The sequence below is a fragment of the Poeciliopsis prolifica genome, unplaced genomic scaffold (assembly GCF_027474105.1).
Source record: "Poeciliopsis prolifica strain line A6 unplaced genomic scaffold, Auburn_PproV2 SCAFFOLD045, whole genome shotgun sequence".
Taxonomy (NCBI): Eukaryota; Metazoa; Chordata; class Actinopteri; order Cyprinodontiformes; family Poeciliidae; genus Poeciliopsis; species Poeciliopsis prolifica.
In genome coordinates, this window is record NW_026562420.1 from 2,560,852 (window position 1) to 2,582,619 (window position 21,768).

The window sequence follows — 21,768 nt, forward strand, 5'->3', positions numbered from 1 at the left end:
ACAGCAGCAGCTCCAGCATGTCTTTGATTTTTAACATGAACATTTCTGACATCTCCACTGCGGAGGCCTAACGTCTGTGTTTGTGCTGCGGCCTCTCTTTTTCCCACAGGATATCACTGGGACACATCTGATTGGATGCCAAGTGTTCAGCTTCCTGGAATCCAGGAGTTTCCACATTATGAGGTGGTGGAGTCTCCCGCGCCTCAGTACAACGATCCGAGCGCCATGGACACCGACTACTACCCCGGCGGCTTTGACATCGAGAGCGACTTCCCTCCACCGCCGGACGACTTCCCCGTAAATGACGACCTTCCGCCGCCGCCTCTGCCAGAGTACGGCGACCGCTGCGACACGCTGCGCTCCCTGAACAGAGAGCTGGAGAAGACCGGCTCAGGAAGCTCCGGCCGCCGGCGCCCGGCCCGTCCCCAGCATTACAGCCTTAACCAGTACCTGCCGCATCACTCCTACCCGAGCAGCGGTGGCTGCGACACCGAGGGCCAGGGCGCATCCTCCGCTTCCGCTGCCGTCACCCCGGCCTCCACCGTGGGCAATGGTGGCTACAGAGGGGAGTACGCCTTAGGCTGCGGCCGGGACTTTGACTCTTCCGCTCTGGACGACATGTCCATGTCTCTGTACGCCTCCACAGCCTCCTGCTCAGACATGTCGGCGTGCTGCGAGGAGTCGGAGGCCATGATGAGCGACTACGAGAGCGGCGAGGAGGGCCACTTTGAACAGCTGACCATCCCGATGCTGAACTCCCAACAGCACACTGAAGTCTGACACTGGATCCAAACAAAAGTGCCTGAACCCACAGCTACACATACCACCAACACTAATAACACACAGTATGTGGACACCAGAGAGCACCACACAGAGAGCTGACCGGAGTTGGAAGGGGCGGCTCGGGGATTCTGGGAGGTTCTGCTCATTCCTGCTTCGTCGTTTTGTATCTTTCTGGATTTGGTCGTTTCTTAGAACGTTTGAGCCGCTTTGACAACAAATGATTCAAAGTTCATCTCCTTAAGCTACTGGTAGTCTGCAACAATGAAATGATTATTTGATTTCAGTAAATAACAAGAGATTGCTTAAAATGATGTCCCTGTGATCAGTGATTCTAGGATGTCATGTTTCTTATAAAGCTGGTAGTTTGAGCGTCGGTACGAAGCTGACAATGGGCCAAAGCGATACAGTTTATATTATTGAATTTCTCTTTGGGATCAATAAAGTATTTTGGAATTGGATTGAAGTTGCTAGCTGATTCTCAAAGTCGTTTCTGAAAAGTTGTTGAAAAGTTAGTTCCATCAAGGCCTACATCATTTACCTACATCAAACCTTCACACACAGTTAACAGCAGGTTGCTCTGTCACACATTTCTCTTCATGTAGAACCCTGTGAATGTTAGCCGGACAGAAATGACGACTGTTTGGTACGAAACAGAGGCACGAATGAGCAGAAGGAGGAACAAGAGACCAGAGAGAATATCAAGAAGTAAAAGGAGCCGTTTTGTTGCTTCTCCCTCTGCCCCTTTAAGACGACATCACCAGTACTTTAAAAGAGACCTATTATGCTTTGCTTTTCTGTTCTAGAAATAGAATCCCCCAGTTTGGACTTTCATGTAAATCAAAGTTTATATAATTAAATTAAAAAAAGAAAAAGAAGAATGAAAACAGTTAATGTGAGCAAAATCAGTTCAGTCTGAATCTGTTAGCAGCTCCAGCGCATCCAGAAACATTTGAGCAGAATGATGCTTTGACCTTCTATGCACTAAAACTACTGAGAGGCAAACCGTAGAGCGTCACAGCCTGGAGGACCTGTGGTGTCACAGACAGCAGGTTCCTCCTCGGTTTCCTCATCAACACCTGTGAACTTGGGCATTTCTGAAGAGTAGCTGCAGGATTTAGATTGGAAGTTTCATCTTGCTGCGCTGTCACTGTTACAGTCCATGTTGTTGCAGTTTATTCTTTTACATTTCCGGGGATGTTGTCGTTTTAGCTGGAGCTCATTTACAAAACAGATTTAACTGATTAAATCACTAAAACAAAACCTAAATTAATGGATGGAAAAAGAATGGAGCAAAGTGGAGCTACAGGGGGAACAAAAGAGAAAAAGCTGAAATGGAGCATAATATGTCTCATTTAAGTTCAATCTTTATTTTGCTAACAAGGTGAGTTTTCTGAAGGATCAACATTTCAGTGTAGAACAGAAAATCATTCTAGAAAATAAAAATCGTGACAATATTTTTGTTTCAATAAGACAAAAAAAAAGAAAAAGACAAGCGAGATGTTTTTATACGAATCCTCATTTTCAGTGTAAATCTATGTGTACAGTTTTGATTTCAAGATTTACTAGGTTTTGTAGATATTCTATGCTTTTATTTTCAATGAAAAAAACTGATTAAATGGTGTGAAATCAACCATTCTGTGCTTTCATTCACAAAAAAAAAGAGAAGCGAGGCTTTTCTGATCACAGTGTACTCGTTAAAAAAGTTTATCGTCTCTAAATGCTCTTTCCAGAAATGGGTCTTCAGTGAACGACTGCATAATCTTGTTATTTTTTTTCTTCTGTTTGTACATTTTGATTCTGAATCTTGTTTATTTTTCCACCGAGATAATGGGACCCGATATATTTATAGTGCAGAGTTATTCATGGGCACCGGGGGGCGTTTTTCATGTGTCTGTGTGTGTCTGAGCAACGCTATGGTCTTGTTAAGGTTTTTATTGAGTACTGCCACAAGCTCACGCTTTCCTACTGGCAATAAATTATTCCTAAAAAATGCAAATGATTCTCTGGTGTGCTTTTTATTGCTGGCTTGTTTTCATAACTGCTTGTTTTTGATGTGTTTGTGAAGTAATTCCACTGCAATACGTCTGCTGCAGGATTTTTCTTCAAAATAAAGTTATTGTAGACGCTTTAATGACTATCTTAAAGGGATAGTTCAGATTTTAGTTTTTATGTGAGGCTCTGTCAGAAGGTTCAACGAAGTTCAGGTCCTATCTGCAGTAGATGTCACATGGAGCAGATTTTATTTTTACTTTAAATCTGCTCCATGTAGATCATCTCTCGATCTTTGGAAAACCTCCACGAAACACCGAGAAACTATTTTTATTTTAAATTTAAAGAAGCAAAGGAATTCTTCTTAAGATAAATATATATTTCTTTCAGTCTAATTAATTATAAAATAATACATTTATCACTATTCACACAACAATTTTTTAAATGACTTAGCAAAGCGACACTAACACTAATTCTACAATCTAATTCTCATTTTGAAATGAACATTAGAGAAGTTGATTTCTCTTTGGGTTTGAAAGAAATAACATGTAGTCCAGTTGATCACTTCTGATATCTGAAGTTAAAGTTTATAGTCTGAAGTTTGTAAAAAAATTATTTTCAATCATAAATCATTTTCTTTCCACTTCACAAAGGAAACCATTTTGTTTTGGTTTTCACATTAATGTGTGATTCTAATTATGTTTCTGGCCTCATGAAAACACCACAGTTGGGAAACTATGTTTTTTAACAACGGAACCAAAATGGATGAGAGAAAAATGCTCTTCAGTCTCTGAGTGAACATGTGGGGTAGAAACAGAAACTGTGACCTCTTTCCATTTGTCTGCCTGCAGCCGCTTGTATCAATAAGCCCAGGCTGTCTGACATGAGCCTGATTAAAATGACAGGACCTGATACCTCCAGGCTGGGTCCAGAGTTACAGCCGACAATGCACCGTGTGTTTTCTGTTGGCTGTGTTGCACCGTGGAGTCCTGATGGACAGAGCTGTGTTTCCCCGTCTGAAGAGCCTGCAGAGGTGAGAAGCTGACTCTGGGTCCCTTTAATGAATCACACTGTGAGACGAGGAAGACTCCAGCACAACGCTCTGCTGTTGGACTGAAGTCAAAGAGAACAGATTCCTCACATCTGTGTGACCAAACAGCAGCTTTTACACAGCGACTGTCTGTTGGGACAGAAACTGTTTCTACCAGAGAGCTGACAGCCATCATGAAGAAAACATCACCAAGTGTTTATTTACAGCTCATTTTTACTGAATAAAATCTAAATAAATCATTGATCTGAAACTGTTCACCCAATTAAAATAAGAATAAAGACCAAAATATCAGCTTCTGTTCTAATAAAGTAAAACATGTTTCATTTTGATTTGTGCAACGTTAGAGCATAATAACAATATTAATGGTGTTCTATTTATTTCTCGTTTAAATGTGAAGTTTCACGTTTGTTAGTTTTCAACAAATCAGTCCCAGTTTCTGTGATCTTTCTGTTCCATTTGTGGGGAAATGTTTCATCTTTATACACTTATACACTTCCACAGTACGCAGAGATGAAGCTGAAGACCTGAGCGCTGGAAGGTGAAGTTACGGTGGCAAAATTAAGAAATAAGAAACCAAAAAATGTTATTTTTAAAAAATATTTTGTCCGCACCGTTTTTGAAAGAACTTACATTGGTGAAAATTGCATCTTAACGTCTTTCTGTGTGTATCTGCATCATCAGTTTGAGTTGGCAAACCAAATTCCTGTGTCACACAAAATCATTCCGAGGGCCACAACTGGCCCGCGGGCCACATGTTGGACACCTGATAGAGGCATAACTGTAAAACAAACGGTGGACGTTTCAAAAACTTCATCCCAGCTTCATAAAGCTTGAGTTGTGTGGCAGAAAGCTTTCCACCAGGATCAGGCATCTGAAGATGCTCAACAGTGAGGATCCATCCCGAACCTCACCGATCATGAACAGCTTTAATCTCATGCGTGATTGATTCGATTAACTCTGCAAAGAGCAGCAGGTGTTTTTCTGTCACTGAAATAATCGAGTATATTAATGCATTATCCACAACATGAAACCATGGAAGCAGCTCTGAGGGAAGCAGGAGGCGATCTGCTTCAGCTGCTCTCATTAATGTTCACTCAAAAACATGGGACTTAGTAGTGCTCTCTACCAACCACAAGATGGCAGTATATGGCCGTTTTTTTTTTTTTTTTTGATGCTGCAGAAATTAGAAACAAAACAGTTTGATCAGTTTTGTTGAAACTTTGTATAGTCACCAGTTTTCTCCTCACACATCTGAGGAAAATATGTGACACTATTGATGACACACTCAGCTTCCTCTTCCACATGTTCAAACCAAACTAGCCATTAATAACAGATTATATGACTTTTTATCATATGTGAACTTTCTGATCATGCGCCTGAAGTGGTGGGTCAGCCATGGGTCAGCCGTGGGTCAGCCGTGGGTCAGCCGTGGGTCAGCCGTGGGTCAACCGTGGGTCAGCGTCCGTTGCGCAGATGAGGTTAAGACAGCTTTCCTGTGCTGAGACTTGAACTTTGAACTTTTAATCAACATCAGAATTCACAACTCACTGCAGAAAGAAGAGGACACCAGTGAAAAGAAGGCTCTTAGTAAGATAAATACAGGATGGATCAATACTTTCAGGCTAAATACACAAAATATTCAGTGTACCATCTGAATTTTGCAGATTATTAATTCATTGTACCAGGCAAAGATTTTCTCTAACATGATTCCCCCCCACATAGCTGCCACTCACCAGATATTTTCTCTATTTTTGATTATTCTCTGTAAACTGGTTCTGTGTGAAATTCTGAATTGTGAGCAGTTTCTGAAATACTAAAATCAGTTGCAAGTATCCTACTCTAAAATCACCAATGCTCAGTTTGATTTGTCTTGAGCACCAGATAAGTTGAGTTGCTGATATCTGATTGGCTGATTTGTTGTTTTTGATAAGCAATTGAATGTGTCCTATCACTATAGACCAGGATTTCACATGAAGCTGTTACTAAAGTTACAGTAGCACATGTAGCATCAATGTGTCTGATACGTCCTGAAATGTAGCCTGTGTGCATAAATTCAAGCTGGGAGTCTCTCTTCAGCCTACCAGCATCATCGATTACCATGCCTCGGCCTCAGCCAACCAGCAGTTGACTGTTGCTCCGCTCTAGCCAATCACTACGCAAGAGCTCCTTCAAAAGACCAAACAACCACAGATCGACCTGCTTCAGCCGCGCTTCGACCCGCCTCCTCCTCGCCTCCCCCTTCATCCTCCCGGCATCTTCCAGACGCCCTCCAGTCTCCAAACCACCTCCAGTGTCCAGGTTCGATCCCATCATCCAAGGTCACGGTGATTCTCAGCACTCAGGTCTTCTGCCGGCGTCCGAGCGCCAAAGAACTCCGGGTCAACAAAACTTTCTAACTGCTGCTTTTTCTCTGTGAGTCTCTCCAGATTGAAATGAGCAAGTTTTGAATTTCCTGCTAAATAATTTATTAATTATAAATAATCAGATGAAAATGGTCAACTTTCTATATTGGTCACACTTTGCACTTACAACAGCAGTGACTAACTAGAGGCTGCTCAGTTATTTAGATTCTACACACCCCAGTAACGGGAACTGCTTATTCACATTACTGAGAATGTGCAGTTAATGGGATCAGGCGGTAAAATATCTCCTCAATTCAGCTCTTGAAAAATCTGCCCAGTCATTCATGAGAAATTCTGTGGAAAACCCCGTCAGACGTGTCTGATCTGTCCAGACGCTGTTCCTGATGCTGACCCCACAGAGTTCTGGAGCTCTGGAGAACAGGAAGGTGAAACAGCTGCCAGCTAATCCCTGCTGCTAGCCTGGGAAGTCTGCTCCGCATTGTAACAGAAGAACAACTGATTTATATTCAGTGTTCGACTGCAGCTTCCACACAAATGACCAAACACCTGGAGAGTTATGATTTCAATAATTTCATACTGAGCTTTTAAGTTGTGAAATATTGTTTAGGAGAAAACACTTCCCTAATCTGTACACATTGAAGTAAACACTGTAGAGTTTATTTGCCGAAAGGAAAACGTCTCTCTCAAGTTTTAGTCTTTGGGTGTCTCTGATATATTCACTTCCCTTTATTTAACTCCATCCAGCTCTATTGGCAAAAAGAAAAACAAAACATTCCCGTAGCATAATGCTGCCACTACCTTGTCTTTTGCCACATCTTTAGGATGTCGGGTGAAACGTTCCTCACCAGAGCAAAATCATCCACCTGGTTTGGGTTAAACAACTTTATTCCTTCCACTTTGCCATGAAGGCCAAGTCAGTGAAGGGCATGAATATGAGCTGTAATTAATTCATAATGGCAATTAATCAATAACCTATAATTAGCTGCATCCCGTCCCTACCGAAGATAAGCATCCCCTTTGCATGATGCTGCCACCACCAGCAGGGATCTAAAACGTGTTCACGGTGCTGTGCAGCAACGCTTTTCATTTGAAATCAGAGCTTTTGGAGCTTGAGGTAGAAACTGGAGGAACAATTTCATCAGCAAGAATTGTGCTTTGAGACGTTTTTAAAATGTATTTATTTATTTATTCATTTTTAACTGCTGAGGAATGTTGGAGTTTATCACAACCAAAACAATGCCAGACATGGGATCCATTGGTGTAGAAAACTAGTTTCTGCAGAGTGAAAATGAACTGGATCAGTTCCAGGAGCCACAGATGACCGTGTCCATTCAGGCCCGGCACTAAGTTTAAAGTCCGTCGGTATGCGCGCCTGACGCTGTGGGAAAGCTCAGCGTGTCAATGTGCGTGAGAGGGACAGAGGCACATGCAGAGACCACTGACCCCAATAATCCTCTTTCTCCCAGCGTACACATCTTTTTTCCTGGGTGGAGCTCTGCTGTTGTCATGACGACCGGCTGAAGGGGGGAAGGGCAGGACGAAGTAGGTGGTAGATAAAAGCAAACACTCTTGTTTCTCTGTGGGACGCAGCGCTGACCAGTGGAGCGGCAGAGACATGCCGTGTGGAGACCGCGCTCATTACATTACTTCTGTCTCCTCTCCTTCATTTTGCTGACAGCTCACTCAAATGAGGATTTGGGTGTGTTTGTGTGTGTGTGTGTGTGTGTGTGTGTGTGTGTGTGTGTGTGTGTGTGTGTGTGTGTGTGTGTGTGTGTGTGTGTGTGTGTGTGTGTGTGTGTGTGTGCACCCTCCACTTCTCAGCTAACCTCCCTCCCCTTCCCAAGCTTCACATACAAAACTCATGGAGCTGTTGAAGGCGTCTCTTTACTGGCTTCAGATGATAAAAGCATGATGCGATGCACCATCAGCCCACCTTCCTCTCACATTTCACTTTGTTTCCTTAATTTGGCCGAGGAAATGAAAAGAAGGCTTAACTTTTATGAAGATTAAAATCAATCCCCCTTTTTTTTCCACTTTTATCAGTAAAGTCCCTTAAAATTTCAGCAGAGATCTCTAGCTCCGAATCCAGAAATTGAACGGTTTTCATCTTCCTACTTGTGGTGCTTCTCTGGAGACAGATGAAGGGCTCAGGCGGCGGAGGCAGTCTGTGCCGCAGCGTTCTCATCTCCGCTCTTTTTAACAAACGGAAGCTCGGCTGGACCAGCAGTGGGTCTCCTCTGAAGACCGAGGGAGACGAAACAAAACACAATCCAACGCACTCCAGCACCCTGAGCTCACAACCTCACGGAGGGTTTTCAAAGGAAATTTGATTTGCATTACAGCTGGAGCTGTCTCTTTAAGAAGCTCCTACTCTTTGAAACAGAAACAGCCTTTATGGTCCAAAGAGAAAAAGTCAAACTTTCTGTTCATGATCCGAGTTTTAGAAACAAATTGACTGCATAGTTCCATTTCTATCTTGGTTTCAAAAATCACAGTAAGCAGCTACTTTTAGTTTTTCTTAATAAATTTGTTGAGAGCTATTCTTCTTCTGTCCAATATTATTTTTCCAAGAGCTACTAAAGCAGATCAGACGCCTTCCTGCTCCTCTGCTGATCTTTAATCTAAAAATATTCCATCCTCGGGGTTGGAAGAGTAAAACTATGTCCTCCTGCTCCTCTCTGTCCTCTTTTTCTGCTAACTCTCCTTCTCCTGGGAAAGGCTCAATTAGTTTTGACATCAGAAGTATGAATAAGGTCAAAAGTCACTGGATTTTGTCAGGCAGGGGGTTGAGTTAAGAGCCTGGAGCCCAGCCTATCAGCTGCCTGTAATGTTCAGCCTCACCTGTGTGGCAAATCCAATAGACAGCTCAAATATGATTGATTGCTGAAGTTATGGTGTTGGATGCATAAATATGTGCAGCTCATCCTATTGATGCTCATATTGATGTTGCTGCACCATGAAGCTGCAGGTTTTCCATAAATGTGAGGAAACGTCTGGTCCTGTTCTGCAGCGCTCAGCGGCTACAGAAAATTCAATTGAATTGCATTTTTCAAAGTGATTTGTTGATCCCAAAGGGAAATTAAATGTTGATGTAACTCATATTAATTCAGAATTCTTCAAAGATTTATCTATATGTTATAGATTAGTAACATACACCTCTGCCGCATTCCTTTCCTCCCTTCTCTCTGCCACCTTCCTGTCAGATTATTGTAAAAGAAAATAACTTTTTATTTTAAATAAAAAGATATATCTGGTTTATGTGGTTGGAGCAATACGGGCATCCAGATGGAAAAAAGGCAAGGATAAAAGAAACGTTGGTAGAAATGGATAGAGAACCGAATATGATGAGTCATCTTGCAAAAACTAAATATATAGAGAAAACTTGCATAAGGAATTATTTCTCATTTTCCTCCTTAACTCCGGAGCTGCCTCTGCTAGGAAATGGCTCCAGTGGAGCAGGCAAAATGAATGTAGAGTTTTAAAGAGCCTCAATTTCTATAGAGCCGTTCTAGTCACACTGAATACTCAGAGCCACATGAACGCAGGTGCATTTACAAACACATTCATACACCCATGTGCAAACCACGACCATGCTAAGAAAATAATATTTTTATTTGACTATACTTTATCAGACTATAGTCATAAAATCTCAAAAACAGTCAAAATATTACAAGACAAGTCATCATGAGAATAAATTCATCAGAATGAAGTTGAAATGACACAAAAATAAACTGGTTTTACAAAAACGAAGTCACAATATTATGACTTTATTCTCACTTTATTGTCACTTTTATATTGTACAGGATTATTCTTGCAGAAAGCCTTTCTTTTTCTTTTTTTTTTCTTAGTTTGACAACCACTAAAAGAGTGGAAAGATTTTCACATTGGTTTTTAAGAGATATTTGTGTTGACTGTTCTTTAGTTCAAACAGGGTAAAGATCATACAGACAGATTTAGACTAAATGTCCTTAGCGAGACACTCAACGTATTTGTTTATGACTTCATTACTAATTACATCAACATTGTACTTTATTTTTTGTCTTGTTTTATTATTCTCATTTTATTTCCTTTTTGTTTTGATATACCACCATAGCACTTTGTTTTTTTTAAAGACTTTATTGATGACTCATAAAGCCATAAAATTCAAAAATTCTTGGCAGAACTGATAGAAGTAATTTAATTGTTTTATTCATTCATGGAAGAGACAAAACGTTTAAGCTCAGTCAACAAATGTTAAGTGTTGTGTTTGGGCTTCAGGCCATGCCATTCCAGAAGTTTCAAATTCCACGACACTTTTCATTTCAAAATCGTTTTCAATTTGTATTAGAGATCATTATCCTTCTGGAACGCTGCAGAAACACAAAAAGCTTACCAAGTAGTTTTGTTCTAGTTTGTAGTGCATAAATCTTAGTACACCTGAAAGTAAGTTACTTACTTATAAGTAACTTGTAAGTAACTTTTAACCAAGATATAGGAGCTTATTTTAAGCTAATAATTAATCAATATTGATGACAAAGTTGTAGTTCAGATTATTTTACTTACAAGAAACTCACATGTTATAAGTAAAATAATTTTCCAATGCAGTTTCTCATCAATGTTAGGAAATTAGTTACTTGAAACAATCTCCTACGTTTTGCTGAAAAGTTACTTTTAAGTCAGTTTTGTCCTAATTCAAATGTAATATTTTTATTATGACTAGACAAAAAATTAGACCAAAGATTTTGTGTTTTTACAGTGAAGGATCAAAGGTGTCCAAGTTTCAGCTGAAAGAACAAAAGAAAAAGAAAACTGCTGGACCACAAATACATGTTGAAAATGAAGCCAGTTTCACAATGGATTTAACTCAAAGGAGTAAAGAAAACCAGCAATTCATTTAAACTTAAGCACCAAAAATATTTTCTTTTAATATTTCTTTTGCTGTATGATCAATGGAATCTCGAGAAATAGTTGAAGAAAATCATGAAAAGACCTGCAGTGTATTTGCATCTATATTTAGCGCACATGGCAACCAGAGAATTACACAGAGAAATAACTAGAAATCTAATTCCATCTAGTAACATTTCATTGTACTTTATTACCTTCCAACAAAATGGAGTATTAAATTAATAAACTGCATCTCTGAACTGCAGCTAATTTAGAATAAATGTTGCTCCAATAAAGAAGCTCAGAATGTCCCACTTTTCCTGCTGATACTTTGACTTTTTTTGTGTAAAATCAGCAAACTGACATACAAATATTAGATTTTCACCATATTCTATCTCTGGCGCGACTGCACAACGTAATCATTCTGTTGCGTAACTTCAAATAATTCCTGCAGCGTAATTATTCAAAGCAGTGCCTCTGTCGCTTTCTGCTTCTCTTCATATAAAGTAGGGATTTTCACTGGGCTGCAAGGAAACCTGCTGTTTGAAAGAATATGTTCAGTTAAAATGTTACACTGCAATATGACTTAGCAACAAAATGGTTAATTTTCCAATTCACAGATATGTTAGAATAATGATCTGTTGAAGTGGGAGAGTTCAGAAAGCAGAAGAAATGATTCTTTCTGCCTTACAGTTCTGGGATGTTCCTGGTATTTGGTCCCAATTATTGGACTGTTCTCAAAAATACAATTCTTTAATTTTTTAAGAAAATTTTTATGACGATGTCTGAAAGAAGATTGTTGGTTAGTGAGGAGACCCACAAAGACTCCATTCAGTCCCTTTATTGATGTAGTGCTGTTGATGATGGGTGGCATGCACTATAAGCATTTGCAACACATCATAACACGGAACACAAAACTATAGAGAACAAAAAGCTTTTTTTTTCAATTTTAAAACAAGATGGCTAGTCAGGAGAGGATAACTGCTGACAAACCCTGGGAATCCAGATCTGCTTCCAGACCAGTAACAGTTCAAATATGACCCACAGCTTGGGATGAGGTTTAAAAATGAGCTCTGTTAACAAAAATTAGTGAATTAAAATTTGTGCCACTTATTAATATGGACGACTGGTTGACAGTAACACTGCCCCAATTTTTATTTTACTTTTATTTTTTTGGCAGCTAAATTATCACTGAAACAATAACTATGTATGAATGTTTCCATTTTGACAAGTATATAAGAACTGTCTTGAATTCTTCAAACAATGAAAAAATAAATAAATAAAATATATAAATATATAGTTTATTTGATGAATAAAGCAGATATTATTTGTGTGCTTTAAGCATTTTCCTCTTGAAGAGTGAGACTCTTGTCCATTAGAGATGTGCCTGCATGAATAGAAATATGATAAACATTGATGTGTGGAGTTTTGCTTTTAAGCATCTTCGATTGTGTTATTATTCTGTAAGGAGGAATAATAACAGTTTCCAGTTATTACAAATATGCTATTTTTTGTCTTGCCCTTTCATCTGCACTAATGAATGAAGCACTGGATTAGGATTTGTTCAGATTAAAAGATTTAAAGATGGTGTAGAAATTGCTTGTTAGACTGGAATATCATCACATTATTTCACTTCAGTTTAAAATAAAATTCATTCTACATAAATTCATTGCTCTCAAAGTGGTAAATCTGAAGTATTTTTGTTATTTGTGACATGAATGCTTACAACTATTTTTCTTTTATTTAAATATTAAAAAAGACAAAACAAAAACTTATTTTAGTGCAAAGTGTAAAAAAATAAAGAAAACTCTTACAGAATAGTGTGACGTGTCTGAGGAGTTAAGAAAGCCCAGGTTGCAGTCCTGGTGTCTCCTCCTTGCTGTCTCTGTGGGGTGCACAGTGTTGCTCCGGTCACTAAAGCAGAACTTTTGGCAGCATGAGCAGGTGACATGCCCTGCTTGGAAAATGAAAGTGACTTCTCCATAAAGCCCATCAGCAGCAGGAAGCAGGAAGTGATCTTGAGAAGGAAGACTGGACCGACACCAGCAGACAACACGACTCTCTAAATCATCTCAGTCACACTGGACTTCTGAGCCTCAACATCTACACTCTGGGACTTTGGGTTTATGAATGAACTGCAAAGAGCGTTTTCATTCAGGTTGCTTCTGATGTAGACTGATTCAGGCGTTGATTAACAGTTGCAGCAAATGTCTGAGAAAAATCTCTTAACATTGCCTTTTTCTACTTAGTTGTCTGCCTTTTTTCCTTTTTGCTTCATTTTCCAAGAGCCAATAAGAAGCCAGCTTTGACATAAATGACTTTTTGGGGATTTGCTGCCAGTGGAGGACGTCATTGACTGTCCTCTGGGTGATTGTGAAGACAGCAGTCTTGAACATGATTGTGTGGGCCACAGTGTAACATATCTTTGTTAAACATCCCTGGGTTTAATTAGGTCTACGCAATAATCAAAATTCACAGAAATAAACCGTCGATTTAATGTCTGAGTTTCCCAAACGGCAGAACACGTGAGGTTTCATGCATTTCATAATTTTACCTTAGTGAAGCAAAGTCTGAGCCAAAAGTCTGATTATTTTTGGAAAATACATTTTAAAAACGTAGGGTAATAATTATAAGTAAAATAAAAATTGAAAGACAGTTTTTTTATTATTATTGTTTACTTTATTTTACTTTTTTATTATTTTATTTTGCAGAAAGAGATCGGACATGAATGATTCTTTAAAAGTAATAATGAATGGGATTGTGGCGAGAGAGAGACAGAGAGAGAGAGAAAATGCGAGCGTGAAACCACAGAGCCATGAATGAACCCGCACGCGGAGAAATGGAAGGAAGTAGGACACGGGCTGCTTTTCCACATCGCAGCCACCAGGAGGCGGCGTTTCTTCCCTCTCCGTGTTGGGATCGCTCTCCACTTTGGATTGTTTGATCACATGCTGGGAAGGTTTGAAGTGGCGGCTCCATGTCACACATGCGTACCGACAGAGTGAATGGCGCGCGGGCGCGGGAGTGACTCCGAGGGAGCAGAGAGAACGGAGAGCCACACCAGAGCTGATCCTCGGCAGCTGGGTAAAGCCTTCACAAGGGGCGGGGGAGGAGGAGAGAGAGCGGAAAAAGAGGCGCTCGTGGAGAAGATGAACATGACACCCACGGGAGGTTATTGTATGAAACCACCGGTGTCCACTGTGTAGGACTCGCGGAGTATCCACGGAAGATGTGAATTTGGTTCAGTTGGGGGAAAAAAGTTTTGCAGCTGTTTATTACAATGGTCATAAATGGGTCTCACCTGAACAGCTCCGCTCAGGACCCCAGTGACGCCGCGTTGAGCCGCCCGCCGTGGGTCACCACAACTTTGGGCTGCTTTCTCATCTTCACCATCGTGGTCGACATCCTGGGGAACCTGCTGGTCATCTTCTCCGTGTATCGAAACAAGAAGCTCAGGAACGCAGGTGAGCTCAGCAAGTGTGGGAATCAATAAGCGCAGAGGGAAAAAAAAAAAACAGAAAAAGAAAAGTGAAGGTATGTTGAGCGCGCGTGGCACCCATGAGCGGCTCGCGCGTGATTACTCAGCTGCGACATAAACAAAACAAGCGTCAGCATTTCAAAGCGATGGTCGTGGCGCGAGCCCACTCCAGCAGACCACGTTCATTAATTAGAAACCAAGTTTATTACGCACGCGCTGGAAGTGATAGATTGGTCAGGTTGGTGAACACAAACTTCAGCTCGTGACATGCAGCCGACATTGTTTACTTCGTAATCTCCACGTATTTATTTAATTTTATTTTATATCTATTTAGCAGCTTGTTATCGAATGGTTTTCTAGTTATTTTTTAAATCTTTTTTATTAGGCTATTTTTTTTATTTTACAAAAATAACAACACACAGCGATCCAGAATCGCACAGCGTTCTGTTTAAACTGTGGATTAAAAATCAATCCTGTTTAGTCTGCAGTTTACAGCCAGTAGAAATAAACTCTCAGCTCGAAGTCCGTTTGAAGCTGCTGACATTTCCACAAACTTCCAGACAGGTGACATCCTCGAAAGGACGCATGTTTTTGCTTTTGTTATTTATTTATTTCATTTCTTGACAGTCTGACACCGCAGGGAAAGCCTCGCGCTGCACCAAACACCGCCAGGCTTATTTCTTTAATCTGATAAAGTGAGGAAAAAATATATATGATTTTTTATGTTGTTGTTTTTGCCCCCCATCCTATTTATTATGCATTTAAATCCACCATCTCACTGCGAGTACCATGGTGACACCGCCAGCCTGGTTGGACCAGGTAGTGGAGGCGGTGAGGCGTTTAACAGTCAGAAGACAGAGCGCTGCTGAGGAACCCAAGAGGCTCCTGTCGTACTCAGGACTGCTCACTCTGACTGGCAGCCGCGCTCCTCACCGCTGGCAATGAGAAACATGCAGCCTAGCACATTTAGTCGTTCTTAAAAGCCCCGTGTTAAGAAATAAATACATTTGTTAAAGAAATGAACCTGCAGCTTTTTTTAAAAAAAAAACAAAACATTATTTGTAGATGATCAAGTTTTTAATAAGTTCTGATCAGTACCGAATTCAAGACTTGAACATGCTGTGACTTAGAGACTCATTCCCTTTTTTCTATACCCATAATGACTAAGGGAAGAAACGCATTCAGTAGGCCTATATATGTCCTGATTTATGTAAGAGAGTCAGAGAATACTGGATGATATGGCTGAAAATCTTAAAACGATATAAGTGTTTCATAATTATTGATTATTGTTTTATTTGAAATATTTGAAATACTGCCAAACTGTTTAATCTACCGTTTTCACTCCAAGCTATTTTTCTTACGTTAAGAAGTTATGAGGCACAGTGGCAACCTTAAACACTCCATTACTCAGGAAGTTGTTGCTAGGTAACCAATGAATGAGTTAGTTAGTTAGTTAGTTAGTTAGTTAGTTAGTTAGTTAGTTAGTTAGTTAGTTAGTTAGTTAGTTAGTTAGTTAGTTAGTTAGTTAGTTAGTTAGTTAGTTATTTGATGCCACCCATCTTGGTGAGCTGCCCATGAGGGGCTACAGCCTGTCCTCTGCCTGCATCTCCCAGAATGCTGTGTGATTCTGGATCTGAGAATATTCTATATATTGAATATCATCACCTTCCTAAAACAGTGGTGGTATAATGGCTGGTAGCACTGTGGCCTTGAAGCAAGAAGGTCCTGGGTTCGATTCCCGGCCTGGGGTTTTCAGCATGTTCTCCCTGTTCATGCTGGGTTCTTTCTGGGTACTCAGGCTTCCTCCCACAGTCCAAAAACATGACTGTTAGGTTAATTGGTCTGTCTAACTTCTCCTTAGGTGTGAGTGTTTGTGTGTGTGTGTGTGTGTGTGTGTGTGTGTGTGTGTGTGTGTGTGTGTGTGTGTGTGCGTGCGTGTGTGTGTGTGTGTGTGTGTGTGGGTGTGTGTGTATGTGTGTGTGTGTGGGTGTGTGTGTATGTGTGTGTGTATGTGTGTGGGTGTGTGTGGGGTGTGTGTGTGTGTGTGTGTGTGTGTGTGTGTGTGTGTGTGTGTGGTTCGGTGTGTGGGGGTGTGTGTTTGTGTGTGTGCATGGTTGTTTGTCCTGTCTCTGTGTTGCCCTGAAATGGACTGGCAACCTGTCCAGGGTGTAATGTGTGATGGAGTTAGGCAACCCTCCTGCCCCCAATGGGATAAGGTGGTAAAGAAGATGGATGAAAGAAAAAGGTGGTGATTTTTTTTGCTTTTGAAAAATGACTTGGGCCATTATTTTAGGAGGGTGACGATATTGAATATTCCGTCAGATGTATTACCTATCGATGCTGATCCTGTGATTGTTACGATATGTACTGACAATGATTTATTGTCCAATTGTCAATTTCTACCTAAATTAATTGGTTAGGAATAATCTCACATACAGTTGTATGGACTAGAGGTGGAAATGGAGAAGAATGTCTCTGGATAAATTAATCCTGTTGCTAAGTGTGGTAGAGCATCAGTGATACATTAGGCCTATTTCTCTTCAAGTCCATTAGCAAAAGGTGCTTGTTCAGAGTATTGGCAATAGGAAAATGAACAGAACCTGGCAATGTCTGAATACTGAGTGTTTTAATATGGACTGTTGCTTTACTTTGTGATGATCAGCCACTGGTGAAGTCCTAAAAGAGATGCTGGTTGGTCTCTGTTTCTTTTGCTTGCATCTAGAAGTCGTTGTCTTATGGAAAGTGAGTAAAAAACATGTCTGTGGAATGCATAGTAATTTTTAGAACAAAGGCGTAACACAAGAGAATGGGTGACTTTAAGAAACTGCATCTTAAAAAAAAAATGTTCCCTTCATTATGGTTAATTACATGTAAGGAGGTCATAATCCAGCACCAGGAATTTAATCAAGCATGTAAGTTTGCCTGAGTTATTCCAAGACTTCAGAGTCTACTTTGAATAAACTTTCCAGTTCATTAAACAAACTATTTTTACTTGTTATCCTGAGTGTGGGTCCAATATTTAAGGATATTAAAAAATAAATGACGCTTTAAAGCATTGTACAATGCCGGCTATAAAGCATCATTACTGAATATTGACAAGGGTTGGGTAAAGTCCAGACAGTTGCTCAAGACCATGCTTTTGGTTCGCTGTCGCTCCTCTCCCTTCAGAGCTCTAAAGATGTGCATGCCTAACTTGAATCTGTTCTGATTCTGAGCTCAAACAGCTGCTGGCAAATTGCATGTGGATTGGCAGACGTATCGATTGACATAAACTCATTGCCGCTTGCAGGAATCTGATGCTTGTTTGACCAAATGTTTGACTCCACAGCAAAAAAAAAAAATAATTCTCTGGAATGTATTTTAGCCGTTTCATTTTACAGCCAAGAGAAATTTAATTTCCCTTTGGCGAGTCTCTGTTATGGCTAAACAAGTAGGCATATATTTTCTTGGCATGTGCTAAATGTTTTTAGAAACTGCAGGGCAGTCTGAGTAGAAGGGGATAAATTAAACAGCAAGTAATGAAACGTACACGGTAGAAAAAGCTGGCAGGCATCATAAGACGCATGCAGCAGCAGCAGCAGCAGCACTGCCTTCTATGCATGGCCAAATCCTCTGTCGGCGCATAAAACGGCCCATGATAGCGGGAGCAGGGAGCCAGCAACACATGGTGATTACTCTCAGTTGCACGAGTGAGCACGATCATCATTGTGGCCTCAACTCACTGCCAATAAATAATCTTAAATGTGCCGTTTCTGCTTGTGACATGGGAGGCTTTGTTTTTGTGCTGGAGCTGACGTGAATCAGGCCAACACAGCCTCGTCTTTGCTGATATCAGAGCAGCAGAGTTTGGATGATCTGAGAAAACCAAACCTGACAGCTGGGTGTGAGTACTGACATGCCACCTTGCTGGGCTTTTTCCTTCCATCCCACAAGACTCAATGCTTTTTGAATGATAGGTGTCATCATCTGGTATTTCAGTGGGCAGTGAAACAGAGCAGACTTTTTTTTAGCATAGTACAAGCTCCTTCACTGAGCGTGGTTGTCAGTTGTTTCTTTATAATGGAATCCTATTTTTTTAAAACATATATTGCTCGCATGTTCGCCACTAAAGTAAAGGAATGAAACAGGAGTTAGTGACAGCTGTGATGTCAAGTGTCTAGCCACGGAGCCAAGAGATTCAGAACATCAGAAGCAATGGTGGCTACCTGAATGTCAGAATTCACATGGCATAAAAAGTAAAGTTTACTGCATGGAGCATTGTCGCCTTGCAGCTAGAAAGTCTTGGGTTAAAATTCCAGTCTGGAGTTTGGATGTTCTCCTTGTAACTGCATGGGTTCTTCCCGGGTACTCTAGCTTCCTCCCACAGATCAAAAACATGACCTTTAAGTTAACAGGTCTGTCTAGAATAGATTGCCCTTGTGTGTGTGTGTGTGTGTGTGTGTGTGTGTGCGTGTGTGCGTGTGTGTGCGTGTGTGTGTGTGGGTGTGTGTGTGTGTGTGTGTGTGTGTGTGTGTGTATGTGTGCGTACGTGCGTGTGTGTGTGTGTGTGTGTGTGTGTGTGTGTGTGTGTGTGTGTGTGTGTGTGTGGCTGTTTGCTCCTCAGTAGAAAAATACACAAGGGAGGATATCAAGAAGAGACACCAGTGAGTAAGTTATGTCTCCACTCTTAAAGCTGCTGCATGTAACTTTTATTGTTTTAAAATGTTGTTTTACATGTTTATTAAAATAGCCACTGTGTTGTGACAGTATGTTATGTGACAGATAATCAGTAAAAAAAAAAATGGAGCTCCTCCACCTCCTTGGAGTGCTACGATAGCTATCTGAAGAAATGCAACGCTCCCAGTCAGAAAAATCCAATCAGAGCCAAGAGGAGAGTCTTAGTGCTGTCAATCATCCTCCGATATGGGCATCTCTACCATTTGCCATTTGTTAATGGCAGAGTGTGGTAGTGTGGCAGAGAAAAGGGAAAAGCATGACTGGTGCATACACAAGAATAATTGACAGCGGTAAGACCCTTCGTCTGGATATGATTGTTTCTGACTGAGTGTATTTCTGGTATTAACTTGGAGAAAGCAGAGGACTTAGATTTTTTTTCCACAGACGATCTGTCTCATATTATCAGGTCACAACATGGTGACAGTTTTAATAAATATGTAAAAAAAACAATAAAAAAATGTTAATGAAAGTTTTAACTGTTGTACTTCATTAAATAGTTTGGTTTTGCTTTCAGAAGCATGATTATCCACCAGACTTCTTCAGAAGGCTGCCAGCTCTGTGGATGCCTCTCTCTGCCTATTTGGTTTCTTAGCCTCTGAAATGATAGGGAACAATGAAGGTTTTTTTCCTAAAAATGCAAAGCAATCACCTCCAGCAATCAGCTTACCAAGTATTTTACGTATTCCCTCTTATCAGTGTTCTTTCCTTAAACCAGTCTAGCCAGTCTCCAGTTCCAACACAGAAGCTGTTTCACCTGGACATCATTCACCTTTCTTCAGACGTCTCTTTCTTTATCGTTCATGAGCATTTTTTAAATATTCCAGTGGTCCAAAGTTTTTGAGGTAGCCAAACTGAGCAGTCACATGCTTTTCTTTTATTCGCCTTTTCGGATGTTTGGTTCAGATTTGATTGGATCAACTTGACCTGCTTTTTATGCCTGGATATGTGCTTTATAAGGCAGCAAAACTGCTGTGGTTCATAAAAAATGTTTCTTGATCTTGACGCTGTTACTCAAATGGAGCAGTACTGGACGGTTCAAACAGTGACTCATGTAATGTAGCATCTACAATCTGTAGTGACAGGTGGAGAAAAGCCTCACAGACCTGATTCCTCTATGCCCAAAGCTCTGCCTGCGCAAAAAAATAAAGCAGAAGTTCCATACTGCACTGTCTGTTTTGAAATAAGATGCTGTGTTTATTTTGTTTTAATGTTGCGTGATTTGGCTATGCACCACTACAATAATACTTCACCTTTTAGTCTCGGTTTTATCATTATTGGCAATTAATATTTTGCGGCGTTACTGGAGCATTAAGACGTATCTGTGTATGTCACTAATGAAAGGGAATGTTGTAGCTTTGTGAATGCGCTTCAGCTGTGTTGTGAGCAGAAATCGGCTCAGCCTCATGGAGCTTAATAAAGAGAAAAGAAAACAAATCCACGTATGTCATAGAGCAGATGTTGATTTCAAGGCTTCCTGTTTAATTTGGGATCCTTATGCTGTGAGAAAGTGTAAGCCTTTGGTCTGAGCCTCGCCAGGGTTGGAATCGTTTCTCACTGTAAGACATGAGATGGAGCTTGGATTTTATTCGTCCTTTCAAACTTGTTTACTTTTACTTTTTCATATTTGGCCCCATTATAATCACACATGTTTGTACATTTAATTAGGATTTTATGTGAGAGATCAGAGAAGTGCCCAATTGTGACTTGGTAGGAAAACGATACATGACTTTTAGACACGGTTTTACAGACAGATCGAAAAAGTGAAGTGAGGATTACCTCAATACCAAATTTTGATCCAAACTCCATTTATATTGATTATGATTGTCCTTTTATAAATAAGAAAACAAACAACAAAATGTTAAGAAATATTCTTTTAAGAGATGTGGTTTTTTCACCAGCTTGTGTATTTTATTGGTCCAACATTTTGGAAAATATAAATTGGAAGTGGACTTGGTTGCTCCTAAAACAATACTTAATAAACAATAAAGTAAAAGAAATTTCTTATAAAATAATTCATAGTGTTTATCGTGTTAAAACATTTTTGATCAAGAGATATAAATGGGATTTGGACCCTATGTGTACTTTTTGTAAAAATAATGAAGGAAGAAGTGGGATTGTAATAACACCAAAATATTCTGGAGAGATATATCAATTTATTTTCATCAAAGAAATTTAAATATTACTTTTACGGCTAAGGATGTTTTGTTTGGGATGGAGAAATGTAAACTTGTTAAAACGAAATTATTATATGCTGTTAATTTTTTTATTATTTATGGGAAATATATTCACACCTCCAAATATTTAGAACAAAAACCTAATTTCCAGATTTTATTATCTTCTATTAATATTTATATAGAATCTTTAAAAATTAGCTCAAATCATAACTGCCCTTAAGGAACTGCAACCCTCGAGCACCGATTTGATTTTAATATTGTAAAACAATTGTTCTATGTTCTAAAAAGCCCTTTATTGTTGTATTTGTATTTGTTTGTGATTATGAGTGTTCTATGTTGTTCATGTATGTT

The 21,768-nt window shown here is 40.0% G+C and overlaps 2 protein-coding genes across 7 annotated transcripts in view; both read left to right on the forward strand.

Moving 5' to 3' along the window:
• The window catches only part of fat1a (FAT atypical cadherin 1a), a 90,437-nt gene extending 87,658 nt beyond the window's left edge, over positions 1-2,779 (forward strand). For 5 of the 6 annotated variants that reach the window (XM_055056351.1, XM_055056346.1, XM_055056347.1 and 2 more), the window contains one exon: positions 110-2,779. In XM_055056351.1, coding sequence (XP_054912326.1) covers positions 110-780 — 671 coding nt within the window. In that variant the 3' untranslated portion in view covers positions 781-2,779. The remainder of the gene's footprint in view (positions 1-109) is intronic. The other variant, XR_008607820.1, reaches the window with a different exon arrangement.
• An 11,074-nt stretch (positions 2,780-13,853) lies between these two features.
• Positions 13,854-21,768, forward strand: part of mtnr1aa (melatonin receptor 1A a) — a 42,352-nt gene continuing 34,437 nt past the window's right edge. The window contains exon 1 of the mRNA XM_055056659.1: positions 13,854-14,513. Within this exon, the coding sequence (XP_054912634.1) occupies positions 14,330-14,513 (184 nt within the window). The 5' untranslated portion in view covers positions 13,854-14,329. The remainder of the gene's footprint in view (positions 14,514-21,768) is intronic.